General features: G+C 42.1%; 1 protein-coding gene across 1 annotated transcript; it reads right to left on the reverse strand.

Annotated features, from left to right (window-relative positions):
• Positions 1-27919, reverse strand: rem2 (RAS (RAD and GEM)-like GTP binding 2; the record flags this gene model as incomplete). The annotated part of the gene is made up of 5 exons (XM_083889185.1): positions 27906-27919; positions 25391-25724; positions 23633-23706; positions 10847-11024; positions 1-323 (listed from the first exon to the last, which is right to left on the reverse strand). The coding sequence occupies exons 1-5, from the start codon at positions 27915-27917 to the stop codon at positions 1-3; spliced, it is 921 nt and encodes a 306-aa protein (XP_083745311.1). The 5' UTR covers positions 27918-27919.
• Between the last annotated feature and the right edge of the window lie 48 nt (positions 27920-27967).

The raw sequence follows: 27967 nt of genomic DNA on the forward strand, positions 1-27967 counted from the left end.
TCACAGTGCACTGAGGTCATGGCAAGAGCGAGACTTCTGCCGTAGGATCTTGCTGCCTCGGTGTCGGCTCATCTCCCGGTAGCGTCCTCGCTCCCTGTCTCGGCAGTACGAGCGCGGCACCAGCCCTGCCAGGAAGCGCTTGGCCCGGCTGGTCAGGCTCTCCCTGCGGGCCGACCCGGGGTCCCCGTCGGTCCAGCCGGGGCCGACGCAGTCGCCCCTCGCCGAGCGAACGGCCGCCTCCAGCAGCTCGTTGGTGCCGTGCTCCAGGGAGGCCGAGAGCTCCAGGTAGACGCCGTCGAACATCATCGCACTGGACTGGGCCTCTGGTGAGAGAGGAGGAGGAGGATTTGTCACAATTGAAGTCATTGAGGTTCCACACACACACACACACACACACTGGCAGCTGTAAATGGCAATTAGAGGCAGTAGTATTAAACGTTTAGATGAGATAATGAAACCAGTAAACCATCCAGTGCATGGCTGCCATCCAGCCCGGATTGCAATGAGTGTCGCCGCAAAAATAAACATCGCTCCATCAGCGGCTCACTCGCAGCTGCTTCTCCAGGAAACTCTGATAAACTCTTAAGTGTTAGTTTGTCACTCCTTACGCACCAAATGGAGACAAACAGATGCAATTCACAGCAGCGCCTTATTAACCGGGACTGTGTGTGTACGAGAGAGAAGTCGTCGTTACGCGGACGCACATTATCTAGAAATGTGATGTAGTATTCAAACTACAGGCGTCAAAAACTGAAAATCTGTAATCATTTGTTGACAAATTCAACATGTTTTTCTTCCCGATGGTGGTGGAGTAAGTGGATTTTTGCCGAATTATTATTATTACATTATGAACTCCATCAACGGTGACGATGGACGGTTGAAAAGTCGTTAAAGTGAGAGCATGGATGTCAAAGGATTTGCCTCCGTGATACAAGCGATAACTGTCTTCTGGCGATTACTGTTGATTAAAAAAAATTAAAGGGGGATTGAAATGAGGTAACAAAATACACAGATCATTTACCGTTCACCGCGTCAGTTTAAAGTAGACATGATCTCACGCCCCGTGTATCGGTATCAGTCCGATACTGGATCAGGTATCAGGTAAAGAGAAAACAAGTCACGTTCTGTGCAATACTTTATCCTTAAATATCACATTAATGAGAACGTGTGTCAGCTGTGTGGATGAAAGATGGAAAAACAACACAATTTTAAATAAAGGGTTTGCAAAATAGTCCTTTTGCAAACTGCCCAGAGAAGCAGAGGAGTAATTAATGTCAGGATGGGGTTAATGTCGAGTTGCACAAGCTCAAATCTCTGGGCTGCAGCTCCTCTTCACTGCGACTGTCCCCGGATAAGAGCAGGTGACTAAACGTGTTGTTGAAAAGACTCCGTATCTCAGCTAAAGGCGCCTGATTGTCCCTGGTCAAACACGCCGCCCGTGATAAGGAAAGCTGACAGATACACATCACTCGGCAGCAAACAACCCCCGTTTCCCCCGTCTGCTCGCCGTACGGAAGGTTTCTGCTCAGAGACGCTATCTGGAAGCGGAGAAGCAGCTGCGTTCCACGGAAACCCATTACTGTGATTCATAACATCTCTATAAAACCTGAACTCTATGAACCTGAAACTACTTCATTTTTTCTTCTTCTTCTTCAGTGAACTAGTTCGGAAAAAATTATTTCACGGACACAAAATCCCTACAAGGGTGTGTTGCCCAAAACCACTGAGGAGACTAAACAGTTTTTAAATCAAGTGGTTTGATATTGACCAATGCAAATAAGCACTTCTGTACATTTTCCTGCATCAGAGTCCAACCTGGTTGCTCGCTTTACTCGCGCAATGCTGCTGGTGCCTCAACCTGTCTTGGCTGTCTAAACACTGCTATTGTGAGAAACCCATTGTGTTGCGCTATGACAATAAATCAGCATTCTTGGTCTCTTGTGTCACATATAGTTTCCAGCAGATCGGTCAATGTTCGGCAAAATTACAGGGCACTTCCTGTTTCTCGCGGCGAATGGTCAATATTCGCCAGCATTCTGATGGTTGCCGTGGTCACGCCCTTTCGCATCTGTGAGACCTTTTGATAACGTTCTATCCTTGATGCGTGAAGTACGAATTGACACGTTTTTTTTTTATGTTGGTGCTAAAATGTGCTCAGACGAGTTTGTTCATTTACATAACGTGCAAAATCGCCAAGATGGACGCCATATTCAAAACGGTCAACTTCCTGTTGAGTTGAGGTCATGGTTCCGATAGACTTTTTTGTTCGTCTTGGGCTGTGACGGGTTTCCACCAAGTGTCGTGAAATTTGGCACAACTTAGTTTCATCTTTGGGGGGGGGGGGGGGGGGGGGCTACTGAGCAATTTTGCACCACTTTACCCTTATTTTATAAAATGTTTCACCAGTTCTGACTTGCATGTTCATTTTTGTCAGTTTTCACCAATGCGAGTGGAGCAAAAATGAGGACTCCTTGACAATTGAATACGATGGGTCTATGACATTTGATTGATTGGCTGATTTTGTCTTCATTGACACAGAAAAAAAACGCTGACGTTGACACAGGTAAACCTCACTGAACACGACTCAGTCTGGGAGTAATAATCACAGCCCACAGCAACAGCCTCACCTTGAAGTGGACGAGGAGAGAGCGGGAGGGAAAAAAAAAAAGACAAATCCCAAATCAGATTAGCTCACTTAATCCTAATACCTGCAGCAGATGATTGAATTGAATCAAGCCTTTACAACAAAGAACGATCGGGAAATTGAACTGATAAGAAGAAGAGAGGTTTTGTTTTGAGAGCTGATGTTGAAGGGATTCTCTACACACATATATATATATATATAATTATAGTTTTTTAGATTATGAGACTGAAAATGAACTGGAAACATGTTAAATTTGTAATAAATGCAAACATGATCATTTAAATCCAACTGCAATGTCCAATTCTCTATTCACCCTCTCTATATGAGGGTGTTGCAGCAAGAAACTGTATTAAAATGAACCAACCGTTGTAATACGTGCATATATTTTGAATTATATATATTGACGATGTTGATATAACAATATTGGATTCACTTTGCAGCCATCAGTATAACCTTTGACCCCACATTTGGATTATCATCTGTGCGTTTGTTTTCAGGAAACGAAGACAGCACAATCAGCAACTGATTGAAAGATCAACGCACAAGTAAAAGACACGCTAATGTCGCTGATGTGGCACAATTTAAAACGGAGAGGGTGGGAATAGAAGTGTAGGAGGAACCAGAAGAAGAGACGAGGAGAGGAAAGGAGATGAGTCAGGAGGAGACGAGACAAAGGTGATCACAAATAGGGTTCCCTCCCTGTTTACTGATGGAGAAGAAAGGAATAAAGGGATGAATCATAGGAAAAGAAGAGGGAGGAGGAGGAGAGAGATGTACGGAGAGATCGATGGACAGACATAATGTCAACTAAGCAAACGGAGCCAGAGTGCACATGATTCAAGGACCTGAGGAGCAGTGCCACGCCACAGCTGTATTAACCAAATGATCAATATGCTCGCAGTGTGACAGCGAGTGTATCACTGTATGTGTTAATGAGTGAGACAGAGATGTAGCTAAAGGGGGAGAGAGAGGAGGGGAGGGTGTGAGGTGAGAGATGGCAGAATAAAAGTGTCACAGTACATGCCATAAATAGACTTTACGACTTCAGCACTCTGAGCGGCGGCGGCGGCGGCGCAGGCTCCCCCCGCTTCTTCTTTAAGGAGGTTGATGTTAGTGAGCCGAGCCGAGCAGAGCCGAGCAGGTCAGCTCCCTCTGTCAGGCTCACATAGCTCAGAGAAAACATGTGGTTTGTGCGCAGACAACACACTGAACAGGAACAGCCGTGTCAGGCGCCGCCACGGGAACAAGGATGAAATATTCCTGTGGCCCTGAGCACTTTGATGCTCCCGTGTGTCGTTTTAAAGGGAGGAAAAAAAATGCGCTGAGCTGAGGCATCTCTCATTACTCGCTCCTCACCTCACCTTCACCCTCCGTCACTCATGGTACGAGGCACAGAACCGACCCTCTCTCCGTCTGATTGTTATCCGGCTCCTGTAGTCTCAAACCTTAACACTTCAAGACTGAGGCTAAGCCGAAATCTAAACCTTGATTTAAAACACGTGTTAGTCTATTAACACCTTTAAATAAACAAAATTATTTTAAGGCGGATGCTTATCATGTTTTCTGGCATGCGAAGGCCACCATAGTTCCCTGACACCTGGGAAAGGGAGTTTTTGGCGACTAAACTTTCCCTTTATGTTTAAGCAAATAACACTGGAAGTGTATGAAGTAAGGTTTGACCACTAGAGGGCAAATAAACTCAAACTCTCCATCTGTGATATAGGGAGAGGGAGACTAGAATTAATTGTCAACTATTTTGATAATCGATTAATTGTTTTTGAAGCTTTTTTCATGATTAAAACAAGATTTCTGATCGTTTTTAGCTTCTTAATTGTGAACATTTTCTGTTTTTTTTTTGCTCCAAATACCAAATAAATCATTAAAAACTGAATCATTTCAGTTTGTGGACAAAACAAGACGTTCGAGAACATCGTCATTTCCAGGTTTCCGCAAACACTGATCAACGTTTTTTGACATTTTATGGACGATTAATCGTGAAAATAATCGTGAGTTGCAGCTCTAAGGCAGACACGCAAATATCCTTTTGTGTTTGTGTTTGGAGCTTTGTGCTGAGAAAGCACACAGTGACATGATGGATGGATGTTTGTCTCTGTACATTGGTCCTGTGACCTGACCTGTCCAGGGGATTACTCTCGCCTCTCGCACAATGTCAGCTGGGATTGGCTGACCTTCACGTGGATGGATGGATGATGTCATGATGTTATTGGCACTTTTTCAATGTCTCCACCAACTGAAGGCAAAGGGTAGTCTAATAAATAAAGTGTAAAGTCAATCTATAATCAAAATACAATCGTTAGAAGTAATTAGGGCCGAGTGCGCTGGTCAAATCGCGCTTTTTTCGAGTTGGGAGATTTTAATCATCACGGCCGGTTCCCCCTTGGGTGTAAACACAATTCTTATAGCCTACTTTTGTGAGGAATTAGTGAGTGAAAGCTCTGTTTTCTTTCAAGGACAACAAAACAAGGCACAGTCTGAGCACACACACACACTCATTCATCTCCACACACTGTTCTTATGCATGTGTCCTCGTCTCCGTCACTCCCGCTCATCACATCCCACTTATCACAGACCTCAGTATGAACCAGCCCTCGAGAAAACTGGAAAGATACGAGGGCTGGTGTATGTTTACAAGTACAAACGCATATATATATATATATATACAGTCAGTATAGCGACAGCGGCGTCCTGTAAGAGGGAGATAACTCCTTCTAAAAAAAAAAAAACACAACAAAACACAACAAAAGCACAGTTGGAGCTGAGGGACACGGAGAGATGGAAGCAACCCTCCAGAGGATAAGATAAGAGAGGATAAGATAAAAAAAAAAAATGTTGGACTCATGTTAATGATGTGAGACTTTCACAAAATAAACATTTGCTTTGGGATGAACTTTGGAATTCAAATGTACTGTATACACCACACACACCAGCTGGTGTTGTTATTCTTTTCTGCAAACCATGGGAAACAAAACATTTGGTCACTTTTGTACAAAAAAATGTGACAAATAAGTGTGACATGAATCTTTTAGAGTAAGTTTTAGGCGAACCCAAGAAGATTACTATGAGGTCACATGATTTTTTGAACTAACTTACACTAATATTTACAATCACCTGCTGCTTTATTAGGCACAATATCCTATGCAATATTCACACAGTCAGGACTCTAGCTGCTGGTTCAAACTGAAAAGGTTACATTAGGTGTCCTGCGTGCCTCATAAAATGACCAGGGAGTGTTTATTTTTATTTCCTATCTATATGCATAACAGATGTCTTTTACCCTGCGTGCGTAGAGGAAAAGCATCAGTAACACAACAACAGCTACATGTCCCGGAAAGGTTAACACAAAAACTGCAGCTAAGATCACATTAGCTGCATTTGGCTTGGGTCCAGTTTGGAGATCAAAAGAAAAGTCTCATTCAATGTCCCATTCTCTATCTACTGGAGTCCGCCAAGGCTCCGTCTCGGGGCCCATTCCCTTTGCCATTTACAGTACTTCCTTAGGTCCAATCATTCGCTAGCATGGTTTCTCATGCCGCTTCTATGCTGATCATGACACCCAACTTCAGCCAGACACTTCCAAAGTCTTGGCTTACAGTTAAACCTCTCTCTCGCACAACCTCGGCGTCCAAAACCACCTGTGTAAAGAAACCTAGGTATCATGTCGGATGATCGCGACGATCCTTCTCTGACCGCGGTGAAACTGTCACTTCACACTGTGTGACTTTGGAAACACTAGCTCAGCTTGACTCACCCAACTCCATGTACAGGTCACGGTTATCTGTCTCACTCCGTCTTCGAGAAACAATTGAGATCTCATCTCTTTTCTAGAACACCTTCTCGCCGATATATCTCGCCAACTTGTCTTGAGCACTTTCTACTCCCGCACTTTCCTTCTTAAACGTATACAGCACTTATTACTTTATCCCCGTCCTGATACTCTCTCGTTGTGCTGTAACTCTGCATCTCTCTGGCTGTATTGCAGTTTTTTAATGAATGCCTCCTATCGCACTGTAAACCTTAATATGCTGATTGTTCGTAAGTTGTAACGTGCAATCGACGATGTTCTCCGAACAAGAGATAAACCCAACCTAAGCACAACCACAGTCATAAACAAAAGGATGGATATAAACACCCTCATTTCTTTATATTAGCTAAACGCACCATAAGCAGTTCAAACTTAATCATGTTGATATGCGCGCGCACACACACACACACACACACACACACACACACACACACACACACACACACACACACACACACACACACACACACACACACACACACACACACACACACACACACACACACACACACACACACACACACACACACAGGGATGTCAACATATGGCTTGCATATACCATGCATACAAGTTCAGATCTAGGTCACATGTAGCTGCTCTGCACCAGCTCTAATTCCACACATGCTTCATAATAATTCAGTCATAGCGTCCAGTCGAAATTACAACCTGCCTGAGGTCTCTGTGTGTTTGCGTTTCATCTTCGATGATTGTTTTGTGCCAGGATGCCAAAAGGTTGTTGTTTTTTGTTGTTGCTTTTTTCCAGCTCTGACACAAACGTATTCATCCTTTCGGTGGATGGAATAAGGATTTCTTGACAGATATCGACTCGTGAATAATTCCCGGACTCGAATTCAAAAACAAATGTCATGTAACACTTTATTTAACGTGTACATAAATAATCGACTGCATTAACTATTCATCCCAAATAATGATTTATTCAGAGCAACTCCATAATGTGGAGATCTGTACTCTGATTTCTTGTTTATTCAGAGTTATAATTATGTCTACATGGTTCAGTTTGTCATTTTTAACCCGTCGCTGAGTTTGAGGCGTGATAAGTTGGCTGCTTCCATGATAAGTGGATGATTCATGCGAGTCATGATGCAACACAATGCAAGGCACTGGTGGATCTGGCTGTTTGCACCTGGTTGAAGGTGAACAGGTCTGTTATTTTATCTGTTTTAACCCACAGAGCTCACGCGGCACCCATGGTCATTTGCCATGGGAATAATACACAACTCCTTATATGGACATCCTGGGGGTGTGTGTTTATAGGTCACATATTCAGGCTTTAAAAAAACATGTTTTTTTAATCTTCTTATGCGTTATTGAGTCAAAGTTGGGATTCATTTTTCACATCACATTTTTAGTGGTGATATAAATTTGAAATCATTTTGCAGAAGTCACAAAAAGACGCATTTCCAAAATTTCTCAAATTCAATACGATTTTAAACATTTTAAAGGTGCAGTTTGTAATAAATCTAAATCAACTGGCCATAAAATCCTCCTAATATGTCACAGAGACTCAGGAATAATGTTCATATAATAAACTGAACTCACCAACAACAACAGTACAGACAAAATATTTGCAGCTGCCGAGCAACCACGGGTTGCCAGTTACGTCAGAAAACATAACCTAAAAGCCTCGGCATTTTGAATTTGAATATAATAACCGTTTTTGGCCACGTTCTTATATATGGCGCCTTTAAAAGTAGTTTTTGCTCAAGTCTGTTTGTCTGGTTGGTGGAAATGAATATTGTCTTTCATCATAGATTGTTCTATAGGTTGTGCTGAAAAAAGGATATAACTCGTTGCACATTACTATACCTGTATGTATAGTAATGGAACAAATTGTCTTCTTTTTAGTAATAGATCTTTTTGAGTAATTCCTTGAAAATAAATCCTAATTATTTGCTCTAATATTCAAAGGGGTATAATAATAACAAATGACTCCATTTTCTCTTCGCATAAGAACCTTCACAACAGGGCGTTTATGTCTGAATATTGTAAACAGTTGAGAAATTGATTCCGCTGATCAAAGTAAGTTGCCTCTAGAGGACCGTTTAATGGATGCCAGGCGGGCTTGAAGAAATATTTATGGTGGTGGGGGTGGGGGGGGGGGAATACCGGTGTTTTAGAGTGATGGATGAGAATAGAGGAAAAACAAAGAAACAAGAGTAAATGGAAGAGAGAGATGAGTGATTGTACAAAGCTCACCAGCGTTCTTCTCTCGGGGGAGAATGTCAACATTTGTTTGCGTCTCTGTTAAACACACATTTGCATTTTGAGCACGTCGCCACTCTTCTCCGTTATAACCGAGAGGAGAACGCATCAATATCCAGCAGATTACAAGAAACGTTCCCTTTGGAGAGTTCCCTTGAAAGGCATTTGAACGCGGCGTCGAGAGAGCGCCTTTCAAATCTTCCCTGTGTTTTCCATTTCTTGCATCAGTCACCCAGCAGCCTGCTATGTGTTCATCATTTCTAGCCTGGGCAGAGACCATGTCTTAAACCCTTGCTCCCCTTCTGCAGTTATTGTTCTATTGCCTGTCAAGCTGTCAGTTCTCCCAACTGGCACAGAAGCCAGTATATCATTTCGAGGGTGACAGCTTTAAATGCTTAGTGGTAGTGTTTGAAACACTGGGATTTTGACATCAGTCAAAAGCAGACAAAAGTTAAAGGTTCAATTCCATCCTGCCCACGAGACAATACATTAACGTAACATTGTATGACCTTTTTGTTGGACATCGCCTGAGTCTTTTTTAACCAACTTCAATTCAGCATTACTCTGAAACCTACTGGGTTTGATTCTGGTTTCCCTTCCCAAACATACACATTACAAGGACTGAGCTAAGACATACAATGACGTTGATATATTATCAGGAAACACTGATGCCAATGGTGCAACCTTTATATTCACAAAATAACATTTGTTCTGTGTTGGCGTTTTTGGCAGCTGACTCAATACCACAGCTCATACCATTGTAGACACACGGGGTTGCCAACAGTTACTCAAACAGAGCCGTTTCAGCAATGCATCTAAATTGCTGAAGGTTACCAAACCTAAAAAAAAAAAAAAAACCTTGCTAAAACCCTCTCAAAGTATGTTTCGTGAGGGAAAAAAGTGGATAAAGAGAAATGAGGGTCTGCAGTTGAGATGTGTTAAAATGAAGATAGTGGAAAGTACAGTAGAAACATCACCCTCTCTTTCTTTCTCTGTGGATATTTAACATATACATTGTCTTTATGGTCCATTATTGTTGTGATATTTCTGTGATCTTTCGCTTTCAAAAATGCACCGAAAAAAGTTTAATGTTTATATTGGTTTGGATTCAGTAAACCTTAAAAAAAGACTCTCTCTTATCACTGTGTATGCTAATGAACACAGATCATCATTATAACAACATTATAACACAACAGTAAATGACTTTAAGGTCTATAGCTTCTGCTGTATATACACTACCGTTCAAAAGTTTGGGCTCATAGAATTTTTTTTTGTGTTTTCCATTAAAAGTCACACTTTTATTCATCAAAAGAGTTGCAAAATGTGTAGAAAAATATAGTTAAGTCATTGAGAATATTAGAAATAATGATTTTTATTCAAAAAAATAATGAAATAATAAAATAATAATAATAAAAATAATCATTTTGCCCTTCAGCAAAACTGTTTTCAGCTGTGCTAACATCATTGCACAAGGGTTTTCAAGTGTTTTCTAATCATCCAATAGCCTTCTAACGTGATTAGCAAACACAATGTACCATTAGAACACTGGAATATGTACACCTATGTACATATTCCATTAAAAACCAGACGTTTGCAGCTAGAATAGTCATTTACCACATTAACAATGTATAGAGTGTATTTCTGATTCATTTAATGTTATATTCATTGAAAAGAAAGTGCTTTTCCTTCAAAAAATAAGGACATTTCTAAGTGACCCCAAACTTTTGAACGGTAGTGTATGCACATAAGTGTTTCCCACAATCCTGACATCACACTAATTTAGAACAATCAAAAGTCTCCTGTAAATGTTTCCGTGTTAAAATGATTCATAATTGACCTTTGCTGCCGAACGAGTCTTGTAAACACTTGTCTCTTTCATAAAGGTGGTCTAAGGAGATTTTTTCTTAATGCAGAACGGCAAGCGGCCACCGAGGTAAACCGAGAGCGAGGCTAATTGCTGTCCCTGCATTTTAGTCCTTTTAGGGCGTTCGCGAGAGAAATCAAGAGCAACAACCTGTGTCCAGTTACAGTTGCCGAGCTCGATGTGACAGACAAGGATTCTGTGCCCGAGTCAATTACCTGTGGGTGTGAGAGGTTTTCATTAGAGACCAGCTCCCCTCCCTCCCTCCCTCCCTCCCCTCCCTCCCTCTACATACCCTCTGAGCTGATTTCACGGGAGCGAACTAGGTCACTCTTGTTGCCCACCAGGATGATTGGTGTTTGTGGCTGGGACTCCCTGAGGAGGAGGCGGAGCTGGGCGGTGCGGTGGAAACTTCGCCTGTCAGTCACCGAGAAGACCAGGATGCACACATCGCACTGCAAAGTGGACAAGTCCTGGGGACAGAAAACAACAACAGCCATGAATAAATGAACACCTCGGGTGGCACAGATTACTAATGCAGTGCTCATCAGGAGAGATCCGGTGACCAGCGAGCAGGTGTGGAATGTCAGGTAAGCTGTGACACGTTACACAATGAATGGTTTTATGTCATCAACAAGCTGACAATTAATCCTGGCGTGTGGAATTCCAAACATCTCATTTCAAGCCCCTGCTCCGGTGTGAGGGAACATATCCAATGAGGCAGCACTTAAGTTTTTATCACCGTCCCACGAGAGGACACTAAGCAGGCCGGGCCCCAGTTAACTGTATGCACACCACGCTTCACTTTGAATATCCTGACCCTTTTAACAGTGACCACCAACCATCCCGTTGGGAATCCCTGTCACAGAAGCTCATTTTGCCCGAGTGGCTTCACTCAAAGTCTCTTACTCTCACCGATTCCCATCAGCCCTTTTTTGTTTTTTTATTCATGTATATATAAATAAAAAAAAAACTGAATGGAAAAACAGAAACATAGAATTTAGGGAGATGGGAAAGTTGCCATATCCATAAAAGGATACAAGTACAAATAGGTGCAATGGAAACATTAGTGAATAAAGAATGAACGTCACTCCAGCATTCACTCTTGAGCAAAACGTTCCTAAACTTAGTGCAAAAACAAATATTACTACAATAATAGATGGGAAGCAGCAACAAAAGCCACCATGCAACAGCTATAAAAGCTCAATGTTAAGCTGTGCCTTCTTTTCCTCCTTCTGCAGAGACTAAAATGTGGTTAAAATTCATAACAATTAACATCGATCTAATTAGAGGAGACGATTTTCAATATCACACAAACCAGTAGAGTACACAAACTTTTTGTAAGCTGTATGAAGCCGTGTGACTTTACTCGCGCTGTGCGCTTCTTCTGCCTCGCCTGCTCAGGTGTGACATAAAACATGTGATTCTGTGTGAATGTCACCAAGGATAAGAAAACAAAAATAAATTTCATAAAATATGAAATATTTAGAAAAAGGGACATCCATTTTAACGGTGTTGTTACAATCTTTTCACTTGTGGCTGAGGTCTGGCTGTGGCTTTAAATATCCATCTTTCAATTTTGTGTCGCTCCATCGAACGACCAAAAACAATCAGGATATGTTTAAACCATCACTAAAAATAGGACACTGAGGTCATAAACGGCGGTGAGTGAATCAATATAAAACATGTTATTTCCACCAGACTGCGTAATGTCCGTCTGTCTGGACCTAAATCTGTTTACACAGTCGCATTATGGGGACTTAAAAAAAAAAGTCCACGTAGTATAAACTCCTATATTTTAAGGTGATGAGTGTTAACACTTTAAGGTACGCATCAAGAAAAAAGCAAAGGAAAAATTATTTATTTATTTTATTCATATATATATATATATATATATATATATATATTTTTTTTTTTCTTTTAACTAGACCCAAAGTATTTTAGATACAGGCCTCTACCAAACGGTTGAGATGTCTGTTCATAATAAACCTGGTTTGCATAATTCATAAAGTACAACATTCAGAACAACTCACATTAATTTAGTGTCAGTGAGTTCAGCTTGATGCATTTTTCAATGAGATATAGTGACTTAAAGTGTGGTCGACCAAATGGTTTAAGATTAAGATTAAGATTAAGATGAGTAGTTGAGTAGTACCTTAAAGGGTTAAGGTTAGGTTGAGGGTCAGGGTTAGGATTAGGTCAGTAGGAATTATGGTTAAGGGTTAAGGGAGTCTCCAGGAAATTAATCTCAATGCAATGTCCCCTGAAATCATGAAAACCTCACGCATGTGTGTGTGTGTGCATGGACGACCTTGCCCTACATCCGCAGGCCTCGAGCTAAACTCGTGCCCTCAAGAGAGTTTCAGCAACCGAGTGCAATCAGATCGGAGCCCAGAGTAGAAAATTCACGGGCAGCGCCTTGGCACTGGAGGTTTTTGACTGAGCACAGCGAAAAACAAGAGGGAGAAGGAGGCAATGGCACGGGAAGACAAGTCCACCACCTGTCACCAGTCTGACTGAGGGACGAGGAAGCAAGGAAACGACAGACCATGGGGAAGTGAAGGAGGAGGGGGAGATACTCTTTCTAAGCAAAACACAAACACAGAGTGGACATCGATTAGCAACGAAGAAAACTGTGAGCAAGTGAATTACGCCTCTTTATTGAAATGAGCTAGTACAACTCAGCACAGTGCCAACTCTCTCTCACTGTGTGTGTGTGTGTGTGTGTGTGTCCAGATTAAGCAGCTCTCCGTCGCTCACAGAGCGGCCATCTGTCAATACCGACTCTTCCCATACAAACAACACACAAACACAATAGGCAAAAGGCTCACATATACTCAACAAATCACCAAAGCATTCAGGAAAATATCCATTAAATCATCAGCGACAGAGTGTTCATCAGGCTGATTGGGCCATTTTCTCTGTAATTACGGGGTTACTGTGAAAAATGCACTTCCTGAGCGTTACTCAATACTCACATGCAGCATTCTGTCAACATTGAGTTGTTTTTCATAGATTTAGCTCTGGCCCGTTTGTTTAAATGTATACATCTTATCTAATATTAATTAACCGTGTACTAATATCCATCCATCCATCCATTATTTACCACTTTATCCTCCACCAGAGGGTCACCAGGGGGTGCTGTGCCTATCTCAGCTGACATAGGGCAATAGGCGTGGTACACACTGGAAAGGTTCACCAGTCCATCACAGGGCCACACATAGAGACAAACAACCACTCACTCTCACATTCACACCTACGGTCACTCTAAATCATTGGTTCTCAAAGTGCGGCCCGGGGTCCAATGGCGGCCCGCAGAAACATTTCTGTCGGCCCACAGTGAATTACAGTTGATAGTTATAATCCAGGATCGACTAAGCTTGTTAAATGTTTATTGGACATTACTGGATACAGTCCCATAAATTTAAACAACAATTCTGGGTATTTACCCAGTGAATTTTAGTGTATTATTGGGTCATAAGCTGGTAATAAGCAGGTAGCTATAGCCCCCAATTACTAGCTATTTACCCAGTAAATATATGGTAACAGAAATGTGTTACTAGAAGGTAAGAACAATGGCCAAAATACTGGGTAATTACACAGTAAATTACATTATATTAACACTTATATTACTTTACGCTAAACTGTAGAACTGCAATCTGGTCATTAAAATGATTACAAATGGGATTTCTTTCTGTTTTCTTCTTTGTTTATTGTTTCTTTGGCGGTTTTGAGTACCCTCAGGTATCAAAACTTTGAGAACCCCTGATTTAGAGTGTCCAATTCACCTAATCCCCAAATCTGCATGTTTTTGGACTGTGGGAGGAAGCCGGAGAACCTGGAGAAAACCCACACACACACACACACAGGGAGAACATGCAAACTCCATGCAGAAAGGTCCTCGTTCCAACCGGGCTCAAACCATTGAACAGGGTCTTCTTGCTGCAAAGGCTAGATCGCTAACCACTACACCAACTGTGCCCCCCCCCCCCCCGTGTAGTAATAATCAAAGTTAATGTAGGTATGGACTTATTTTGGGGCCACTATCACAGCCTTGAATATCGATATCAGTTCAATAGTCCAAACAACAACATAGCCATTAAAAACACATTTGTGCTACACATAATTTGCAGCATGGTGCCCATGTTTCGTGAAGCATTTATGGAACACATTGGATTTTTGATATTTGATCCAGCCATTTTTTTGTTTTTTTTTGCCATTACAGGAACAGAACCCACGGCGAGTATCGAATCTACTCACCCCTTATTTCAGCGAGGACTAAAAATTGCTTGCTGTAATGTCCGTCTGTGTTTGTTGCCCCATCATTTCTAACGGTCTCATGTTGCACTATGTGTCTGACTGATAACTTATAACGTTTGTCTGAAGCACAAGGGCTGAAATAAAACAAAATGGAGGCAATACACAATACACAAAGACACTACCGTTCAAAAGTTTGGGCTCACCTATACAATTTTGTGTGTGTTTTCCATTAAAAGACACACTTTTATTCATCAAAAGAGTTGTAAAATGAATAGAAAATATACTCAAGACATTGACAAGATTTTTATCCAATATAATAATTTTGCCCTTGAAACTTTGCTTTCGTTTTCAGCTGCGCTAACATCATTGCACAAGGGTTTTCTAATCATCCAATAGTCTTCTAACGCCATTAGCAAACACAATGTACCATTAGAACACTGGAAATGGGCCTCTATACACCTATGTACATATTCCATTAAAAACCAGACGTTTGCAGCTAGAATAGTCGTTTACCACATTAACAATGTATAGAGTGTATTTCTCGTTCATTTAATGTTATATTCATTGAAAAAAAGTGCTTTTTTCCTTCAAAAATAAGGACATTTCTAAGTCAAACTTTTGAACGGTAGTGTAAGTATGAGTAAAACGCTTTTGGCAGCACACTTTAAATATATCTTCATTACTTCTGTAGTGCGGGGTCTGCTGCTTGGCTGAAACGCGGGGCCATATGGACGCATCTGTAATAGACGATGCATTTGTCAGACTCGTGCCACGAGGCGTCAGCTTCCATTCTAATCTGAATTCAGTCAAATACAGGCGAATCGTTTCAAGACGCCAAACAACAATACCATCCTGTTGTGTTCCAAGAGAGATGCCATGCCAGGCCTACTCCCCCCTCCCCCCTCCTCCTCTCTTTCTCGCACAGATACGACAAGCACATTCGATAAATCATGATAGAAAGCGCGGTGTGTTGGAGACGTGATTTGGGCGAGACTTTTTGTGCACGGCCCTGACCTGAACTCAGGCGACGCTGAAACGCCGCCTTCAATATCCTGCTAAACTGGAGTGAACTTGAACGCCTCTTAATATGCACAGAAACATTATGCATACATTATGCAGACGTGTACACACACACACACTCACGCGTGGAGTACATTAAGATGCACTCAGAAACACTGTCCAACACCAGCGCGCTCGAGCTGGCGCTACATCAGTAACATTAACCACGAGGACGATGCATCACTTAGCAAATATCATTTGCATAACATGATAAGGCTGTGCAAGCACCCGGACTATTAGTTGTGGAGAAACGGCAGAAAACACAGCATATGGCCTCTTTTTTTTGGAGTGTGTGTGTGTGTGTGTGTGTGTGTGTGTGTGTGTGTGTGTGTGCTTGTTTATGTTAATATTCCCCTCACAAAGCTTCCCCCTGCTTGGAAAACACATCCTGAACTCTTGCACCAAACTGGCTCGCACATTATTTGCCTTTGCAGCATGAGATACACGACGAGCAAAGCAGCTTAACGGTCTTCACCGTACACGGTAAAGTGAGGTCAAACATACCCTGCCCCTCCCCTCCCTCCCCCTCCCCCCACCTGCTTGTGCACGGCAAACATGCACAGATAAATGCATGTCATGCTACCATTGTTTTCTTTTTTTTGTTTGTTTCTTTTTTATCAGAAGCAAACACATGCACTGTGTGCACATCTGCCACTTTGAATCATGTCCTGTCTGTGTGGCTGCCTGTCAGAGAGCAGCAGGCAGATCAATATAGATGCATGGGTGATAAATGAAAGGATTGGCAGAAAGGAAGAGGAAAAAAAAGAAGGAAGGAAGGAAGGAAGGAAGCATGGATAAGAGGAAAAGGCGGCAAACAATCTCCTTTGGCTCTGGAGCCAAAATCTGATAAGTGGATGATGAAGCTTAGTGCAGAACGCTGAGTTAGTGACTTTGTACTTTGTGCTGCACAATGACAACATTTCCCTAAGGAAATGTATTACAGAGTCCATCTGGCCTGCTCCTCTAACGCCCATGCTCACTGTGCACGCCCTGACCACCAATGACCACATCACACACACACATACACACACGTGCAGGAGGGTTGTGAGGGGAGTGTCCCTGCATGACCCAAATTCAAGCGTTAGTATGACAGCATGCAGGGCTTCTGCCACGCTGAAGCATCCCATTAGCAAATCCGTGAATCCTCACCATACCGGGAATGCTGTGAGGTGGTTGAATGTTGACCTTCTCGCAGAGGGAGGACACAGCGGGATTTTCCTCTCCTAAGTATCGTCTTATTGCTTAAAAGTATAACAACAAACATGGCCACACCTCAGATGCTCGATCATAACTCTTTTGTCTGTGGTGAGACTAAACAATTCAACTTGTCATTCATCCGTTGTCGACCACAGGCATGTCCAAAGTCATTCACGGCTAGAGCTGAAACAATTAAGCGACAAATCGATTATTACTCGATTACTAAATGAATGTTTAACTATTTTAATAATCGATGAATCCGCTTGAAGCTTTTTTCATGATTTCTGATTGTTTTAGCTTCTTAAATGTGAATATTTTCTTCGTTTCTTTGCTCCACATAACAAAGAAATCATTAAAAAGTGAATCATTTTGGTTTGTGGACAAAAGAAACATTCAAAAAAATCAACAGATTAATCAATTATGAAAATAAACATTAGTTGCAGCTCTGTTCATGGGCCTCAGTCAGATTGTGTACGGCCTGTACGATCACAAATCGAAAAACAAGCATTTTTTCCACTGCTGCGTGGCTTAGATTTGGTTACATTGCCATTAGAACTGTGAAAATGAAAATAAAATGATTATAAAGCAGTGTATTTCTGTGGGACCATTGTTTGGACACCCCTGGTCTACCACTTTATCCTCTACATAAGGGGTTATGCAGGGGGCCAGTGGAGGCAAATCCCATCTGACATAGGGCAAAAGGCCAGGTATTCACAACCATTCACTGTCACATTCACGATGAGTTTAGACTCTCCACTTAACCTCTGCATGTTTTTAGACTGTGAGCCAGAGAAAACCCATGCAAAGTCCACTCAGAAAGGCCCTCAGTTGGACTGGAGTCATGAATTCAGCAACAGTGCCACCCACTACAGCGTGAAATGTAATATCTCTTCCACAATATTAAAGGTTTCCATCTGTGCTCCACCTGACCTAGAAAGCAACCACCAAAGCTGATGATCGAACGAACTCTGCCTCTATGTTCTACATTCAAAAACTACATCACCTACAGCCAAACCTGGAACTGAAACACAAACATTCTGCAGTCCCTGCATGAGAGGGAATGACTGTCCTTACCAGCAGATGCCAGACGTCTTTCCCCCCCCCGTTAATCACGGGGGGGGGGGAGGGAGAGAGCAGAAGATCTGTTTAGCCGCCGCACACAAACAGTAAACAGCAGCGTTTGTTGATCCTGTCACTTGGTCAACAAACGCTCGTGCTGGATGATGTCATAGCTGTATTCAAATGTTCAAATTGAACAAGAAAGGCGTCTTTACATCCTCTGTACAGCAATCTTTCTCAACTATATGGACACCAACATGTGAATTGGCTATAAAGCCATCGACAAGGGCTGCCGTTGATGTAGAGCTGCAACTAACGATTATTTTCACGATTAATCGAGTAATCCATAAAGTCCATAAAATGTCTGAAAATGCTAAATAATAATGATCCGTTTTTGTCAAACCTGGAAATGAGGATGTTCTCGGATGTTCTTGTTTTGTCCACAAACCGAGATGATTCAGTTTTTAATGATTTCTTTGCTATGTGGAGCAAAGAAACCAGAAAAAATTCACATTTAAGAAGCTAAAACAATCAGAAATCTTGTTTTAATCGTGAAAAAAAATCTTCAAAGCGATTCATCTATTATCAAAATAGTCGTTTTTATAATCGATCAATTATTTTAGCTCTACATCGATGTCATCATGGGCCAACGAGGGCTATGGACGGTGACGGACTACAACACACATGCACGATGTATTGACAAAAATAAAAATAAACAAGTAGGGACTTCCTAAGGAGATTGAAAGAAACAAAGCTGTTAAATTATAAGAGATTATATGGATCAAGGCAGCGAACAAACAACACGACTGTAACAGAACGGCAAAGCAGAGAAGAGAAAAATGTCTCCAGACACATCATCAAAATGACTCTTTTTTCCAATAACCACAGCGGAACAATGCGAAAGAACGCGGTCAAGCAGAAATTATCTCCTTCCAAATTACACCCTGCACCTTCCCCCCCCCCCCCCCCCCTAATTTGGTTCAGCAAAATAAATGATCCATTCCTCTGCGGCAGCTTTTCTCACTGCACGCTGACAACAACACACACAAAGAACCACTGGCCTACATTTCCTCCAGGCCTCGGGCTGCACCTTTGCATTTTTTTTTTTTTTCACTTTATAAATATTTCAAATCTCAAGTTATCAAAAAGTAATGGAAACTCTTCGAGCGACACAGTCAGACGTGCATTAGTCGCAGAGACACACAAACACACTTTAGCGACGAGGCCTTTCGTGACCTCCGTCTCCCTCGCTTGGTGCCGACGTTGCAATAAAACCGGGGTTTATTTGTTTTTGGAGAGAGACATTGCATCACACAGACACGCTCGCTCTAAAGATCACAACCGGCCAGGTTCAAGCGTGCCCCTGCGTGTTCTATTTATAACACGCAGATGACTTATTTAAACCGTCCGACTCCCCTTGTGACATGAGAAAAAAAAAAAACATAACTTGCGAACGTTCCAGCATCTGGCAGATCACGTGACCCCCCCCCCCCCCCCCCCCGCCGCGCATGTTGTTTTACACATTTGACGACAGGGCAAATGCTGCATGTACACACAAACGCAAACACTGTCCCCGCTGCATTTTCCACCGAGAACTATACCCACAGTGCAGTTGGGGAAAATGTCAGCGTCTTTCAGACTTCAGCAGTCGTGAGTCAACTGAACAATCGGTTTTTTTTTTCAAAAAAGGGGAGAACGATGAGGTGCAAACGGTGACTGCTCCAGCATAATCCTATGCATGAGTGAGTGATTAAGTCAGTCCTGTATAAGTGTGTGTGTGTGTGTGTTGCTATGGTAACTTGGTGTAGGTTTGGATGCCCCACGGAGAACACTGGCAGCTTGCTGCAAGGCCAGAAGCTCTTGCCTCTCGGGAGCGGCAGTGATGGCAGTTAACGCTGTGTCAGTTATAAAGACCATGAGACGAGTGTCAGGCAGCTGGAGCACATCTGTCTCACTGTGGGAGTCAAACACCGTGTGCTTAGGTTTACAAGGGCTTAAAAAAAACAAAAAAACAAATTTAAAGTGCACAATTGAAACACACAATATTACTAATGTGTTTTTCTAAGAATGATTTTATACAGTGAGAGCTTTTACAACTGAAATACTTCATACACGTCAGAATCAGGGGATATTAAATATCCCCTGATTCTGACGTGTCTGACGTGATTCTGACGTGTCGTCAAATGTGCAAAAAATTTTTGCAGCTATCGCATGTGGTAATGCGCTGGCATGGGTTATTCCTTGTATATTAATACCTACTCTTACTCCTACTTCCTAATCGATTACTAAATCAACTATTAAATCTACTATAACAAGATTTCTGATTGTTTTAGCTTCTTAAATGTGAATATTTTCTTTATTTCTTTGCTCCACATGACAAAGTAATCATTAAAGGCGCCATATGTAAGAATGTGGCCAAAAACGGTTACTACATTCAAATTCAAAATACCGAGATCTTTTAGGTTTCGTTTTCTGCCCTAACTGGCAACCCGTGGTTGCTCGGCAGCTGAGACTCTACTGACTGCAACGATTGGTAGACGGTAGGTAGGTGGCGCCACATGCCAAAACATGATTTCAAAACATAAACATGATTTGCAGTCTGCAAAATATTTTTTTTAATGCAAATATTTTGTCTGTACTGTTGTTGTTGTTGGTGAGTTCAGTTTGTTATATGAACATTATTCCTGAGTCTCTGTGACATATTAGGAGGGTTTTAACGGCCAGTTGATTTAGATTTATTACATAATGCACCTTTAAAAACTGAATCATCTTTGTTTGGGGACAACACAAGACATTCGAGAACATCGTCATTTCCACATATTTCAATCAACATTATGAAAACAAGCGTTAGTTGCAGCTCTACTTCTGATCCTGACATTTAACTCAAGCTAGATATAAAAAATTATAACGGAAACTGTGTTTCTATTCCTGTATTTGTTATACCTCTTCTGGAATAAACACTGACCCGATCAGGACCGGTAGTCCAAATGGAGACCAATCTGATCCTAATGAGGTTTTAAGATGTGTGTTTAGGTCAAGTTAGCTTCCTGTAGGCTGTCCAAATCAATTAAAGTCAGTGCAGTTTGTGTGTGTATAATTCTTCCATCTATGGACAAAAGCACAAAAACATGAACATGAATTAGCAGATGATTTGGGAAGCTGTCCAGTCGCCTTCCCCGCACTGCTGCCGGCCCTGGAGTTACTCCAAAGCCTCCCGCTGTCCTGCATCTGTTGCCCCGGTCTTAATGGCCGGCCTTGTATTAACAAGTGCAGAATACCAAATGTGATTAACTCTCGGTGAGATTTAACTATATGGCAGCAAAGGGCAACTGGAGTGAGGCCATTAAGCACCCCACACACACACACACACACACACACACACATACAAAAAGAAAGTAAACGGACAGTGAGAGTCTGGAGATGGAGACAGCTGCAGGAAGCTAGAGCATGGGATTGGAGGTGAGAAACAGGATAACTAGAGAATAATTAGAGAATAACAGGGGAAAAAGTAGAGAAGTGAAGACGTGAGTTTACTGTCCTGTGGACTTCCCCAGAGCTATATATATATATATATATATATATATGTAACATGAATAATTTATCCAGGGGAAAAGTCCCCGAGGCCTGAGTTGACATCTGGAATGGGATGCATTAGGTGTTTCAGCCACAACTAATTAAAAGTGCTCTACCATTTCATACCATTCCATCATATCCTCAGTGACACCGGCGTGTGTTTCCCGCTCAAAAATGGGCTTGTTTTTCACTCACTCATGCTCCGTTCATGTTCGGCCACAGATTTGGCGCAATTTCATTTTCAAGGACAGGATAGAGAGGACAGTGATTTTCACTTTTGCCAATGACAGAGCTCCTGGCACAGTGAGAACCTGCCTGTTCTCTGTATATGAAAACCCTCTGCACACAAAGTATTTGTCCATCCCACAAACAGAACAAGACATGTTTTTAATCTTGTGCGCACACACACACACACAATCTAAAAATCTTAAAATAAAGCACAGCTAGAGAGCAACCAGCACTTCCTTTCTTCACTAGCCCAGGAGAAACCAGTCAAGTCTGCCAGCAACGAGGACGTCATCTAGGCAAACCCTTAGAATTTCTGAAAAGCTAAGTCTAGCAGCTTCAACACAGTGGCCACCAAAGAGCAGCTGTCTTTTGATTTGGCTGCTACTTCCATTTTCAGCGACTGGATCCACGGAGCTCGCCTGGGCAAAAGTCGTTAGATGCCGTATTTACTAGTTTGCCATCTCTCCTTTAAAAAAAAAACTACATCTCAAATTAAGATTGAGATGCAGTCTACTTCTAAGTTACTTTGCTTACCAGCAGATGGCAGTAGTCTGTATTCATCGCCGAAGAAGTGAAACCTATTCAGAGGCAGCGTTGTTTATCTCGTCACATGGTCATGACACAGATCCCAGCTCCAGTCGGCAATGCCGTTGTTGTATTTGGATCCAAATATCCAAATTAAGCGAGCTTTAGAGAACTTTAGCTTCTTGTCGTTTCCCCTCCAAAGAACTTCTTCAAAGAAGATTAGATCCAGATTCAGGCAAAAGATCTGTTGATTCGGTTAAACAAATGGTCCAAAAATGCATGTCGACGGTCCTCACAACAACAGCACTTGGAGAGTTCTACTTGCAAGAATACCAAGAAATGGAGAAGGTTCCTGTATTCTGGAGTAAAAGTTCTTGAAGAAGTTCTTTGGAGGGAAACAAGAAGTAACCGTCCACTCTGACCTCCTGCCTCCAAATACACTGAAAACCACCAAAATCCAACAGCAAGGACAGCAGGGAAGACACTTCATACACATAAGGGTTCTAAAAGGGTCCTTCTACAAGGGTTGAGGTTCTACCTGGAAAAAACATTTTGATCCAGGTAGAACCCTTTAAAAGCCATTTTCCTGAATAAAGGGTTTTAAAAGGGTTCCTGGTGGAAACCTCCAAAAGGGTTCCTGGTAGAACCCCTATAAAACGGGTTCCAAAAGGGTCCTTCTACAAGGGCTGAGGTTCTACCTGGAACCATTTGCTTCTTGAAAAACCCTTTCCCGAAGAAAGGGTTTTTCAAGGGTTCTTTGTAACACTAATGGTTCCAGTAAGAACCATTTTGATCCAGAGAACCTTTTAAAACCCCTTTCCTGAATAAATGGTTTTAAAAGGGTTCTTGGTGGAACCCTCCAAAAGGGTTCCAGCTGGAAAAAGGTTCTACCTGGAGCCAAAAAGGGTTCTCCTATGAGGACAAGCCAAAAAACCTTATATGGTTTACTTTTATTTCTAAGAGTGTATTTTGTTTATAGTTTGTTAGACGTTGCCCGTCTGTTCTCATCTTCTAATTGGATGGAGATAAACAGCCATTTCACAATGACGGGTTTTGCTGAAGGACAGCGACATCTGCTCCACATGCTGAACAAGCCGTCAAACCACCAGAGCGACGATAAACTGCTCCACGGCGAGACAAACATGATGAAATCATTCCAGCCAAACAGTCACCAACTCACCTGCTTCCAGTTGTCAAAGACGACGACTTTGCTGTCCTCGTCGTCCACCGTCACCGAGCACTCGTAGCCCTCACCTGCAAGAGAAAAGAACGACTCCCCATCAGTTCCACGGCAAACACTGTACGACACTCCCGCTAAATCCTTGGGGTGTAAAGTAAAAAAAAATCTGATCTCAAATAGAGCCTGGACATGTTGACAACTTGTGGGTCTTAATGATGTCCTTATCCTACTCCTTTTGTGGCCAACTGACATTTTATTTTATTAAATTGAGCTGAACGCCATTTTCTGGTACATTCTTATCCAAACATTCTGACATTAAGGGGATGAAGCTTGTGATAGTAGTAGTGTTCAGTTCCCAAACCCATTTTGCTTCTTCTGAGTTCATACATCAGCAGGACGGTGCACGTAGGAGTGATTAAAAAATGATCTACAGTGTCCATATCATATTGTCATACTAATTAAAGAATATGTCATCTAATAAAAGCTCACTGAGTCAATGATGGCCTTTTAATAGCTTCTGGACAACAATGGAGCTCTGAAGGACACAGGGTTAAGATCTATCAGGCTTTGACACAGTAACACTTTACCTAAAGAACCCTGTACTATGTTATACGGGTCAATGACATGACGTGCATATTTTTGTGTGACGTGCATTTTATTCGTCAGGTGGTGCAACCAATTTAAACCAATAAATGATAAGTTAAAGTGACCAAATGGGTTAGAAATGTAAAAGTGTGTAATTATACTATTATACTGAATATATGAATTTGTGTATTAGTTTCCGGTCTTTAAATGTGAAATTGGATGTTAAGGATGCTTAAAACCTGACCTACAGAGAGCAAAAATCTTAAATTATTGTAAAGAAAAAAATAAAATAATAATAAAATAAATATTAGAAATGTAAATATATTTTTATAAATATTTGGTTGTGCCACCTGACATTTTTTTTGTTGTGAAGTTAAAAATACTGTTAAAAATTAGTTAAAACTGTTAGAACAGTTATTCAACATATGAGACATGTTCAAGCACATTGTTCTGGACTCAAACATATTTTCATTACATCTGCATTGAAAATACTTTTTAAAAATACTTTTTTTTAGAAGCTTTATTGTCATTGACCCATATACCAAACCTGGAGCTGTACTACCTGTAATTGCGTGTCACAGGCACAGATGGTTGAATGTCGATTTAACATGTCTATTTTAAGGTACAAGTGTGCCATATCTCCTGTGGTTAATCCTCTACGGTCTCTTACTGCTAATTAAATGGTGGAGACGTATTGATCGGTAAGAGCTGTTCCAGTCAGGGAGCGGCTGATGTGAGGCCAGAGCATTCATTCACAACGAAAAGATCGGTTAAACACACAATGAATTGTGTTATTTTTGATTGTGACGTGGAGCTCATTGAACGTTTACGTGATCTAAATTTACCGCCGATTTAATGCCGCCCTGAAGCGCAGCATCGACGAGGACATAGCGACACTGACATGTTGATTGGCGAGAGCTGATTATGTCTAGTGATTTTGGAGTTCTGGCTTTCGATTGGATACAGTGTTGGCTGTGGGATATTGGAAGCTCGAGCAAACACACTTGTCTATCGGAAACTGACCGAGAGAGCAGTTGTTTGTATACACCAGCAGCAGCTCGGGGGGGGTGGACGGTGACAAGAAGCGTTTATCCACACCAAAATGCTGCTTTTTAACAGTGGAACACACTTCAGTGAATACTTCTTGTTCTCAGACATACTCAAAACAACCACCTGCTTGCGTCTCAGAGTCTACAGAGAGGGATCTGTCCGACTGCCCGGCCAAAGACAACGCCAGCGACGACTTGCCAACACCGTTCTGTCCCAAAAGCACTATTCTCAACGCGCCGCCGCGGCTTTGGTACGCCGATTGGGTGGCAGCCAATTGGCCGAAAGAGTCGTCCCGAGCCACGGCTGTGTCGCTGATGGGCAGCGTCACAGGCTCCTCCACGCCCGGGATCCAATCGCAGTCGTCGGATATGGCCTCTTCCCTCCGCAGCTGGTGTTTGACAGGCAGAGGTGTGCTCCCTCGCCGGAGGGGAGGGGCCGTGGTGAGAAACATACTGTACTGGAATGACAAGAACAGAGATGTATAAATAGGTCCAAAAAGGTCAATGGGCAGCACACGTATGCTGCACTTCAAAATAGTCCAACAGGCCCTAATGAAGCTGCAGATGTGCCTGTAACGGCATCCGTCACGGTGCATGGGAGTGTATGGCTGGGAAATGTGTGGAGAGAAAAGGTGGTGATAGTGAGATGAAGGTGAGACAGATTAGCGTCGGCACGAGAGAAAGACGCGGATAAGGAACGGACTGTGTCAAAGGGAAACCTATGAGGGAGGGAGGAGGAGCTGCTGAAAGAATGGCACAAGATAACAGAATCCTGAAACACAGTGGGGTTTGACACAGAGCAACGAGGAAGGAGACAAGAGAAGGCTACACAAAAATGCATCAGTGTGTGTGTGCGTGCGCGTGTGTGAGCAGGAGCCACACAGCGTGTCAACCATAGACAATCCTCATCAATATTAATATAGCAATTAATCTAGCTCCAGTGACACCCCTGTGGCCCCGCATCTGCCTGGAAAAGCTAAGTACAGTATTGGCACTTAATTAAAGGGGATTGACACAATAACAGGGCCGTATTAGGGGGTGGAGGGGTGGGGGGGGGGGGGGGGGGGGTGCACTCAGTCCATTTAGGCACCGACACAAAGGAACCAAATCCTCATAAATGACAATGATCTGAATCAATGCTATTTGTAAACATCAACACTAACACACCCCTGTATTACAGTATGATCAACAATAATCGGACTCACTAGTTGTGTGAGTTAGTGCGTAGTGTAATTTATATATTTATAAAGTTATTATAGTGTAGTAGTGTATGTAGAAGTACAGGATAATATAGTTTAGCTATATATGTTATATTAGGATATAGTTTAGTTTAACATATGATAAAGGTGTGGCTGTAAGGCTGATTCTGTATGTGACACGGTTATATAGGTCAGCTGCTCTCTCGCAAACATGCACACACACACACACACACACACACACACACACACACACACACACACACACACACACACACACACACACACACACACACACACACACACACACACACACACACACAGACTAAGAAGGCTCCATTTAGTTAATTGAACGAGCTAATCAATTAAGAATGGCCTTTATTGTCAGTGGTGCTCATGGGAGCCATGCAAGCAGAGAAACAGGAAACTCTGAGCAGGCGTGTCAGGGGTTAATGTCTTTCTCCTGCCAGGCTGTGTGGAGAGAGAGAGAAACTGGGGCAAACAACAGATCATAATACAAAATTAATACTACGGGCAGTGTTTTTTTTATTCTCCTCATAATAACGACTCCACTTGTCTCTCTGGCTAAAACAGAAGACTCCTGCAGACCACACATTCACTGCAAGGCGGATTTAAATTCAAGTGCTGGAATAGTCTGTGCTTGCAGGTATTTGAAATAATTAATGGAGGAGGAATAGTACGGTTCACACACACACACACACACACACACACACACACACACACACACACACACACACGCACACACACAAAGCGTTATTCCTAACCTTAACCGAACCACAACTCAAGCTCAGCCCAAAAACAGATCCTGAGAATTGAGGTTATGCCTCATTAAAATCAGGTTTTGGTCCCCATGAGGACTACTGGTCCTGACAGGGTGAGTGTGTATGTCAGAAGAGAGAGTCTACAGCCTAGACATGTCAGTTTAATACCTTTAACTACTACACAGTAATCTTTAATGAAAACGGCACAAACACTGCAGCAGCATGTGTGTATTGTTTGTGTTTTGTTGACTTGAAATGAGTGAATAAATGGATCTACTCATTTACTATAAAGTCACAGTCAGGTCAATTTATAGGAATTTGTGACATCATTGTACTTTTTTTTTTTCACTATAAATTCACCATTGAGTAGCAGTGATAGACAGATTCCCTTACACATAAACTATGTGTGTGTGTGTGTGTAGTCTGGCATCAGGACCAGTAGGACCAGAACCTAATTTCTAGTTATAATTAAGGGATGGAGCTTTAGTAGTTTAGGTTGCACAAATGAAGATGTATATATTGTGTGTGTGTGTGTGTGTGTGTGTGTGTGTGTGTGTGTGTGTGTGTGTGTGTGTGTGTGTGTGTGTGTGTGTGTGTGTGTGTGTGTGTGTGTGTGTGTGTGTGTGTGTGTGTGTGTGTGTGTGTGTGCGTCTCGTCTTACCTGGTCAGCCATGGTTATCAATAAATCGTCTCTGTGTGGATGAATAAGTGCTGTAGTGTGGT

The sequence above is a fragment of the Microchirus variegatus genome (genome assembly GCF_963457635.1).
Source record: "Microchirus variegatus genome assembly, chromosome: 5".
In the NCBI taxonomy this organism is placed as follows: Eukaryota; Metazoa; Chordata; class Actinopteri; order Pleuronectiformes; family Soleidae; genus Microchirus; species Microchirus variegatus.